This window comes from Salvia splendens, chromosome 9 (genome assembly GCF_004379255.2).
Source record: "Salvia splendens isolate huo1 chromosome 9, SspV2, whole genome shotgun sequence".
NCBI lineage: Eukaryota > Viridiplantae > Streptophyta > Magnoliopsida > Lamiales > Lamiaceae > Salvia > Salvia splendens.
In genome coordinates, this window is record NC_056040.1 from 16,224,039 (window position 1) to 16,235,470 (window position 11,432).

The 11,432-nt window shown below is 34.7% G+C and overlaps 1 protein-coding gene across 1 annotated transcript; it reads left to right on the forward strand.

The window, feature by feature from the left end:
* The first annotated feature begins 10,229 nt into the window (after positions 1–10,229).
* Positions 10,230–11,148, forward strand: LOC121747016 (dirigent protein 11-like). The gene has a single exon (XM_042140995.1). It carries the CDS (start codon positions 10,306–10,308, stop codon positions 10,933–10,935), a length of 630 nt encoding a protein of 209 aa, XP_041996929.1. The 5' UTR covers positions 10,230–10,305; the 3' UTR covers positions 10,936–11,148.
* The last annotated feature ends 284 nt before the right edge of the window (positions 11,149–11,432 follow it).

Consider the following 11,432-nt stretch of genomic DNA (forward strand, 5'->3'; position numbering starts at 1 on the left):
CATTTTATTCCCATTGATAAAAAATAGTTAGGACATTGTCCTTATTTAAAAGAAAGCTCACCTCGAGTGCTTAATCCGAAATTATAATCTCTCCCTTGCGATCACGATTCACTTGCGAGATATCACCTTTAAAATTTAAAATAATGAATAGATCAATAGAAGGAATCAAAATAAAATAAGATGCATCCTATGACTTTGATTATTTTTACCGATCGGATTACGAATTTTCTCAGAGTCCATTTAAATTATTAACCAATTGGTCCTAACACTAAAAACAAATCAAAGAACTTAGGCCTTTGTCGTAGTGGCAAGGAGCTTAGACATTATTGCATGAGGTGCCGAGTTCGAGCCCTCTTGACATCAGTTATAATTTCCTTCTATCTATAGTATATGAGTTTATTTGTAATTTCCTCCCTTATATAGGAGTTAATTTTTTTTAAAAAAACTTAGGCCCAAAAACAATTAAAAGACGACCCACTCACTTTATGGCCCAATTAGTATTGCAAAAGAAAAGGTCAACATGTACTCCTATTCTAAACCAAGAACCCCTATTAATTATGAAAAAAGATAAATTAACAAAAATTATATGTACAATATGCCCTTGTATTTTAAATCGTTTTTATTTAAATCGGTTTTCTTATTAACTATTTATTTTTGTACTTAACTACCCTTTTGTTATATTTGTAAAGTGTATCACTATTAAATTACATGGAGTGTTTATGGAAACGGTAAAATAAAATGACTATAATAAAAAAAATATAGAAACAGTGTTGTATCCGATTGTTTTATTAGCCATTTTAATCCATCTATTTGGTGTTTTTATTTAGCGTGGAATCATGTCATGCTGCAATTATTTCTTTGTTCTTAGTTTATATTCAAACAATTCTAAAATCCAATGTAATTGCTATTTAATAATCTTAAACTAAAATTTTTACCTAAATTTATGAAAACAAAAATAAACAAAATATTTTTTATTACTATAAATTAAAGAAAAGAACAAAACATAAAATACATAATTCCACCTGTTAACATTATAATTTTAAAAAAATGAATATAAAAAAAGTAAACATATGAAAACAAAAGAAAGTTAATTATATAAGTAAATTAATTTAATACTCCACATAAATTTACATGACAAAATGGGCACCCTAGCCTCCTACGTCACTCAGTATTACATTACTCCATATTTATGTCAATTCTAAATATATAAATAATATACTTCCCCTTCCAATAAAAATAGATATTTTAGAGATAGCACGAATTTTATTGCAAAATGATAAAATAGGTGAACTGTAGAAAAATAATTGATTAAAGTATTGTTAGTATAGAATGAGACTCATCTTATTAGAGAAAAAATAATTGCCAAAAATAGAAAGTGGTTATTTTGGTGGGACGGTCCAAAATAAAAAAAAATAAGACTATTTTTATGGGACGGGTGGAGTAATAAAGATTACAAAAGGTTATGAACGACTATGTTTATTTTGTGTGATGTTAGCATTAACAAATTAAGTATATATGCATGTAATATTTTCATAAATTAAAATTTTAAAATTATTTATTAATAAAATAATTAAATGCGAATGACTATGATTATTTAATTGAATGATAACACTAAGATTTTAAATATATACACATGTAGTCGATTTTATAACTTAGAAATTTAAAGATAAATTTAATAATGAAATATTTGAATGTGAATTGTTATTTATTATGTTGGATGATAACACTAAGAAATCAATTATATACGTATGTTGTCGTTTCTATAACATAGAATTGTAAAGATGATTTAACAATAAAATATTTGGATGTGAATGGCTATAATTATTTCTTTTAATGACAATACTAATGATTAATTATAGATACATGTGATTTTTATAATTTAAAATTTTAAAGATTTTTTATTAATAAAATAATTAAGTGCGAATGACTTCGATTATTCAGTTGGATGATAACACTAAGAAATTGATTATATATACATGCAGTCGGTTTATTACTTAAATTTTAAGTATGATTTAATAATAAAATAATTAGATGTGAATGTTTATTATTATTTTGTATTTCGTTTGATCATAACACTTAGAAATTAATTATATATGCATGGATTAGTTTTTATAAATTAGAATTTTAAGAATTATTTAATAGTAAAAATAAGTGAATGTGAATGACAATAATTATTTCTTTAGATGACAATACTAACAAACTATTATATACATATATAGTCGTCTTTATAATTTAGAATTTTAAAAATTATATATCAATTAAATGGATGCGAATGATTGTGATTATTTAGTTGGATGATTACATTAAGAAATTAATTATATGCACATGCCGCCGTTTTTATAGCTTAGAATTATAAAGATGATTTAATGATGAAATAATTGGATGCTAGTGACTAGTAGGAGTATTATTTTGTATTTCGTTAGATGATAACATTAAGAAATTAATTATATATGTGAGTAGTCTTTTTCATAACTTAGAATTTTAAGAACTACTATTTAATAATTAATAAAATAATTGGATGTAAAAATTATTTCTTTGTATGACAACACTAAGAAACTATTATATACACATGCAGTCGTTTTTATAATTTAAAAAATTTTAAATTATTAATTAATAAAATAATTGGATGCAAATGACCATGATTATTTAATTGGATGATTACTCTAAGAAATTAATTACATACACATGTAGTCATTTTTATAACATAGATTTTTATAGATGATTCAATAATGAAATAATTGCATTTTTATAATATAGAATTTTATAGATGATTTAATAATGAAATAATTGAATGTGAATCACTATTATTATTTTGTATTTCGTTGGATGATAACACTAAGAAACTAATTATATATACGTTTATTCGTTTTTATAAGTTAGAATTTTAAGAATTACTTAATAATAAATTAATTGGACTTGGATAACTATAATTATTTATTTGGATGCGATATATTATTGCAAAAGTCGTTTTTATAATTTAGAATTTTAAAGATTACTTATTAATAAAATAATTAGATGTGAACGACTATGATTATTTAGTTGGACGATAAACTAAAATTTTAATTATATACACTTGTAGTTGTTTTTATAACTTAGAAATTTAAAGATGATTTAATAAAGATTTAAATGATGCGAATGGCTATTACTATTTTCTATTTCTTTGGATGATAATACTGAGAAATTAATTATATAAATATGTAGTTGTTTTTATAGCTTGGAATTGTAAAGACGATTAATAAAATAATCCGATGTGAAAGATAATTTAGTTGATAGGGGGAGAGTTTATATTTAGCTTAAATTACGTATGAAGAAATTATGCAACTAATGTATACTTATTATCTACCAAATTAAATAGAAATCGGTTCAAAAGATAAATATAATCAGTAGAAAGAGAATATAAATTGTAGGGGAGTGCTTATATTTTGAGAAAATGGAATCAAGAATATCCTCCTCTTGTTAAGAGAAGAAGAAATTATGCAACTAATGAATGTTACCTACCAAATTAAATAGAAATTGATACAACCGAATTGATTAGGAATTAAGCAATTAATTGATGTAGTAAATCATATTCTAAAAATGTAACGGCTGATTATGGATAATCTTTCATATATGATCATAGAAGGTTAATTTTGGAATACATTAAATTAATTAATAATTACAATTTTATTTTATACATAAAATACCTAAAATGTTCAATTTTATATATACAATTTTTGTTAATTTATCACTACTCATTAATTATTTACAGGGTTAAAAAAATAAAAGGATTAAATACTCCCCTTCCCATCTCCATTAGTACTCTCTCTTTCTACTGTAAAGCTCAACAAGGACCCCCTCAAATTCATTTGCTGAAACCAGCAAAATTTCCTAATTCACTTCTCTCTTTCCCCTCTTCTCGATCTCCACGAGCAGCCGCTGTCTCACCCGCGACCGCTCTGTAGGGATTAGACTACCCGGATTCACTAATTATCGAGGCCTCTTTGGTTTTGTACAAGATAGCTCAGTCAGACTATCACCCACGTGACTGATTTTATACAAGTAAAGCCTAGCTATTACAACAGATATAACTAACTATCTCGGACCACGCACTCCTTGACTGGATGCGCCTCTGGACCACCGAGATCCCTGCATACCTGATGTTGGGTATCGGTGGTGCACACCCGAACTCCACATTAGTATGATATTGTCCGCTTTGGGCAAAGCCCTCACGGTGTTTCTCTTGGGGTACTCTCCAAAAGGCCACATACTAATGGAGTTGGGGAAGCTCTTATATATGCTTGCAACTCTTGTTCATTCTCGGATGTGAGATATGATTTGCTCTACCACAATCTTCCCCTCAAACCAAGACCACCAGACCAAGACCAAGATCACACACAGGTCACAGGCCCAACCCAAGACCACCAGACCAAGATCACACACATGTCACAGGTCACCCCAGGTCTTGGTCGAGCTCACACAGAGACATCAGAGAACTTGCAAGCGCAATCCACCGAACCCCGAGCCACTCAGGCCCAGCCCCTGAACCAGGGCTCTGATACCACTGTTGGGTATCGGTGGTGCACACCCGAACTCCACATTAGTATGATATTGTCCGCTTTGGGCAAAGCCCTCACGGTGTTTCTCTTGGGGTACTCTCCAAAAGGCTTCATACTAATGGAGTTGGGGAAGCTCTTATATATGCTTGCAACTCTTGTTCATTCTCGGATGTGAGATATGATTTGCTCTACCACAATCTTCCCCTCAAACCAAGACCACCAGACCAAGACCAAGATCACACACAGGTCACTGGCCCAACCCAAGACCACCAGACCAAGATCACACACATGTCACAGGTCACCCCAGGTCTTGGTCGAGCTCACACAGAGACATCGGAGAACTTGCAAGCGCAATCCACCGAACCCCGAGCCACTCAGGCCCAGCCCCTGAACCAGGGCTCTGATACCACTGTTGGGTATCGGTGGTGCACACCCGAACTCCACATTAGTATGATATTGTCCGCTTTGGGCAAGGCCCTCACGGTCAGTGTTGTCAAAAGGTCGCTCGGGTCGCCTGGGTCGAGACCATCACCGCCCCAACATGGGTGGGTTGATCGAGATACAGGGTCGCCGCTGGGTCGGGTGGGTCGTCTGGGTCGAGTGAGTCGCCTGGGTCGCCCTAAACACATGCTATCTCTGATTTTCTCAAATCTCTCACATGTTTTCTGACTCTCTCAATCACAATTCTCTATATATATGCATGCACCACATCAAACTTTTCAAACCTACTTTCTACACTTTAGAATTCGGCCTCTTCACTCCTAAACAAATAAACAATTCAAACATCTGTTGCTGGCACCCTTCATATATTCCTTTGTTTTGATATTTTCCGACAATGGTTTCAATTATTTATTGTGTTATGACTTATGAATTATTTTGATATTTTGATCATTTCTATTGTCCATTTTATCTCTATTCACATGAATTGCGTCTACATTTATATTATTTGATATATTATAAACATTAGAGCAATATATTTATTTATTTAATATTAAAAGGCAAAAAAATTAACCTAGTTTTGTGGGTCTCTCGACCCCGTCGACTCGTCGACCCGCGACCCGAATTTTCACCCCATCGACCCGGTGCGCCCCGCGACCCTAACAACACTGCTCACGGTTTTGCTCTTGGGGTACTCCCCAAAAGGCCTCATACTAATGGAGTTGGGGAAGCTCTTATATATGCTTGCAACTCTTGTTCATTCTCGGATGTGAGATATGATTTTGCTCTACCACACTTGAAAACCCTTGTTAGTAGACAAGGAAAGATCCTCTCGGATCTAAACAAATAATGCAGTAATAAGAGAGAAAACAAAGGAATCACATAGATCTAGTAGCTATGACTCAGACACCCGCTAATAGTACAGATCTATTCACCAAAACTACGATCTAAGGGAGTAACGTTGAATCCAACCGTGAAACTCTTCACACACCACGGATTACAACCCCAAACCACTCCACTGTACCGGATCTGTCCACTCTCTATGCCCACAACCACAAGAAATCTCTCAATAAGAAACCCTAACTTCTCTGGAACTCAAGCAACCGAACCAGTTGCTTTCTCCCACTCACACACACGTTTAATCACTCAAATAACCGTGATAAACCATAGTGAAACAACCAGAGAATCATCATAGAAGAAGAAACACAAGGGAAACTCAACAGACTCGAGAGAGAGAAGTGAGAGAAAGAGAGAGTGAAGAATGGAATTCAGCGGTGAGAGGCAGAGGGGGTGTATATCATCCAGGAAAAGGGCTAAGGCAAATACAACCCAACACATTACCTGGGCCTAAATAATTCCCGTGCCCAAATAATAGTCCACCAATAAATCAGCCCATATAATCAACACGCTCCGTCGCCGCGACCGAAGTTGTCCGTCGGCTCGGCAGCTCCGTTTCCGCCCCCAAAACTTCCCCGATTACCCCACATATAAGTTCTAAAATTGATTTCGTAAATTACGGTTCGATTCTTTGATTTGGATTGTTCGAGTTATCGATTTGATTCAGTTACTGATTCCATGAGATGCACAAATTCTCGGCAATTGTAGAGGGGAAATTGATGTTGGGGATGTGATGTACCCTTGGTAGGTTGGGAACGAATTGGCTTGAAATGAAGAGATCTCGGCTTCGGTTTCCTCCTCTCTCAGTTTTCGGTCTAACAAACTTCAAGTGTGATTAACAAAATTTTGGAGTGTGGTGAGACAGATTGGGGTTTGGGATTTACCGCAATAGTATCGGGAAGGAGGTAATGTGGTGAGGGAACAATCCTACTTCCTTCTCCTTCCTTGTTTCTGTCCAAGAGATGGCCGGATGAACGAAGGTGATTCTTGAGTAGGGTTGCAGATTTTGTTGAAACATGAGTTGATGAGTATAAAATCATTGGAAGGGATTAGTTAATCGGATTCGTTAAGCTGAGCATGGATTTACCTTAGTTTGGAGTGGGGAGGCCTTGAACAATGAAAAAAACTCTTTGCTTCAATCCTCAGCTTTCGTTTGGGAATTGAGAAGGAAGTGGAGATGTATGTGACGGCTGGGAGAGCAGATTAGGGTAGAGATAACTGTCTGTGGTGTGATTAATTAGGGTGATAATTGCATAATTAAATTGGAAGTGATTGTTGAAGGTAATTGATTTCACAATTAAATTGTGATTGACCTGTTTCAAATTGGAAGGATTTTGCAGATTGAGAGGAAGATCAAACTCGTGTGAAGATTGGACTCCAAGGTTGTCGGATATGTTGGATCTTAAATTAATTAAATTGGGCAAAAGACCCTTTTGTATTTTATTTAAATTGTGTAGTCCACAATTTATATTTCACGAGATTGGACTTGTATTATTTATTTAATTTATCGGATACAACACGGAGTTGAGTTCAATAGATATTCCTCAAGGAAATGAATTATTTAAAATCAATTTGTGATTTCACCATCACCAATTCGAGCAATTCAATTCACCAAGCACCCATTGTTCAAAAGCCACGTCTTGTAATCAACGAAGTCGACTCGGTTAACGCACAGTCAAAACCCTAAATTCAATTAGGTCATAAGAATATCAAATAATTATTTCACTCGTCATTTAATCCACGGACTTCAAGGTATTAAATGCAAAAAAAATTAGGGTTCGAAAATTAAGGTTCAAAAAGGGGGGCGTTACAATTTTACTACACATTTTCTGTAATTAGTATGATTAGAAAATTTGATGGTGTAAGACGGTAATTAGCTTAGTGTTACTCTTTTACAACATACATGATTGGAAAATTTGATGATGTAAGACAGTAATTAGCTTAGTGTTACTATGTTACAACATCCATGATTAGAAAATTTGATGGTGTAACACTGTAATTAGCTTAGTGTTACTATTTTACAACATACATGATTAGAAAATTTGATGGTGTAACACTGTAATTAGCTTAGTGTAGTAGTATTTTAGAATACTCTATTTTGTTGTAATTAGTGTGATTAGAAAGTTTTAAAAATTATATCATGAGTACCAAAAATAGATTAATCTAAGATTATATTAATTGTCCAACTTATATGGAGTGTTTTAAGAGCACCAAGTGGAAAGGGGTTAGGGGGATTTAACATATATACGACTTGTGCAATGAATTGTCTTTCAAATTACATCATTGTAGGTAGCAATTACTTCTAAAACTCGGGCTTTTTTGGAGTTGGCAACAATTAAAAGAATCGTTGATAATGTCCACAAAGCATTCGACGACCATTCGGATTTCATCCGGTGAGCACACGGTGTATGCATGGATCGAGTCGAGACTTTGGGGAGACGACGGACCATGGAAGGGAGACATGGCGCGTGATGATTGTGGTTCCAGCTCCGGCAACTTTTGATGGATTCGTTTAAGGGTTAGAGAATTAGTAGGTTTTATATGATCGAAGGTGAGAGTGGTACGATCAACTCCAACAAATCTAAATTGGTAAAGAGTTTTTGAGTTTTAATCTTTTGTTGCTAATTTACTAAAATGTTGAAGACTTAGTATAGAAATTGAGAATAAATTTGGAGAAAAAAAGATGAAGTATGTGATGGACGAGAGTGTTTATAGTAGTGTTTGTTTTTAGAAATAAGTCATGTCAACACATATTAAAGATGAAAGTGGATAATCTTTATAAGGACAAATGAAGTAATAATTGACACGCATCAATGTGCAATGGGGCGACGAATTTGCTAGCGGGATGCTTGCTCATGCACATGAGGGCGTGTAAGCATGGCGTGCTTAACTTTGCGTTCTAGAGTATTGAGCGCGGAAATAAGTCATGTCAACACATATTAAAGATGAAAGTGGATAATCTTTATAAGGACAAATGAAGTAATAATTGACACGCATCAATGTGCAATGGGGCGACGAATTTGCTAGCGGGATGCTTGCTCATGCACGTGAGGGCGTGTAAGCATGGCGTGCTTAACTTTGCGTTCTAGAGTATTGAGCGCGCCAATAGGCATGGCCTAAATCTAAGATATTTTAAGCACGTGGTCAATGTTATCAGTTGTTTTCTTGAGTTGGTCTAACATGACGTTCTTCAATTTTATTTATTCGGATAAGTTAAATTTTTTGGCCAGATAAGTAATTTTATGCAATTTGATAGTTAAGTTTTAATTGAGGTATAAAACAGATCGAATTTACACATTAACATTATAAATCAATTATTAATCTATTATTTATTTATTTGAGGAGTAATAATGAAAACATCATACTTCGATTTATAATTTCTAAATTTGACGATCTCACTGACTATTTCTAAAATATTTAAAAATTTATATACTACCTGCTAATGTGGATTAAATTAACGCCGACGTTACTCTCAATTCTCAATAAGAGCAACATATCGAATTATCTGAGATTCTAACTACAAATTTACAACTAGACATATTACTGTGTAAAAATTAGATACTCCTTAATTTATTTTGTACTAATTGAACTAGTCATTTTAGTTCTTCTCAATTCAAATATCACGTGTGCTTTTTTCAACAAAAATATAAAACCATTGTACACGATTATATTTTGGATATTATAAAGAGTATAACTCTAACGTTTGGACATTCGCGTATGGATGCGATGTTGAAAGTGAAACCGTCAAAGAACATTCACAATTTGGCCGAACTCCGTTATCAATGTTTCGGGTGTGTTCTTTATTTATTTATTTTGTTCCGCATTTATTTCTGGGTTTTCTTTTTCTGCTGTGATATTGTGTTCAATATGATTTGCGGGTTTGGTAGTAGTGTTTTGTATGGTTCTTTTTGGTGTTTTTATATTGTGATAAATACACCGACTGATAAATTATGTTTGGAGTCTGGTATTTAAGAGGGACAGTGTTCCCACCAGCCTGGCCTAAGAATTTATTTGGGGAAGTAATTTTATCGAGTAGACTCCATTGGGTTAACTCTAAAATTACTGAATCGGTTCATTTCATTATTTGAGAGAAAATTACCCGGTTTTCTCAACAAGATCTACGTTACGAAATTAATAATACAATTACTTGTCATATAATTCAAATCTGAGAGCAACATTTATTTATCATATAATTCAACTTGGCAACTTAATTATCTCCCAATTAAAGTGACATGTCACTTACCCTCCGTATATTCGAAATAATAATGCACGGTCAGTTAATTAAAGAGTCCCACTTTTCCCACTACTTATTTGTTAATTAGTCCACCCTCTTAGAAAATCTCTATATAATCCCACCCTTGGATGCACAACCAATCACACAAACACATTCTATCTTTCTACTGCTTAGTAGTCATCACTTCAAAATCCAAAAAAAATGGCAAAGCTAAACCCCATTGCCCTAATTTTGACCATTCTCTGCTTGCTCGTGTCCACACTAGATGTGTACGCAGCCCGAGAGGGTCCCGCCGCGGCGGCGGTTGAAGACTCATTCCACCGCGACATTTGTGGCGGAAAAGAAAAGGTAGTGAAGCTCCACTTCTACGTGCAAGATCTCCGGATCGGGCACGTGAACGCCACCGTATTCGAGGTGGCAAAGGCCTCCATCACCCCGACCAACCCGTTCGCATTCGGGAGCGTCCACGTCCTCGACGACCTCGTCACGGAGGGGCCCGCCTTCAACTCGAGGGCCCTCGGGCGGACCCAGGGGCTGACCACCAACGCCGACCTCTCCACCTTCGGCATCGCCATGAACCTCAACTTCTACTTCTACGCCGGCCGCTTCAACGGCAGCAGCCTCAGCATCCTCGGCCGCAATCACGTGACCGACCCCGCCCGCGAGCTGCCCGTGGTCGGGGGAACAGGCGCGTTCCGGTACGCGCGCGGCTACGCGATTCAGACAACCTACTCTATGGATCCTGTGACGAGCTACGCGGTGTTGGAATACACGATCTACACCACCTACGACTCCAAGTTTAACAATGAGATTGAGATTGCTGAAATGTGAGGGAATCGGAGTTGATTTGATATGCTTTTTTTAATATGTAATCGATGAAATAATAAAATATGCAAGCATGCATGCATATGTAACTTAGGTTGTTTTCTGTTTTCAGTTTTTGACGGTCGTAATTGTGTTGCACTTTTATTCGGAGTAGTAGTAATTTTCACAAATGTTGTTGTTATGGGTTTTAATGGAATCGATTATGCATGTAGTTTAATATCTCGGATCGATCCAATTTATAAATACAGAGAGTCGGATCGAAATGAATAATTTCATATATCCAAATTAAGATATCAAGAATAAAATATCCTTGGACCTTGACGAGTTGGATAATAATTGATGTCCATTTCAATGTTATAATTAACTATGCTCAATGTGAGTATATATATAACGAAGAAAGCTCACCGTTTGTACATAATAAAGTGTATTTTTGAATTTGTAATACTTCCTTTGTTCCATAAAAATATGAGCAATTGATATGATATGAGAATTAAGATAAAATT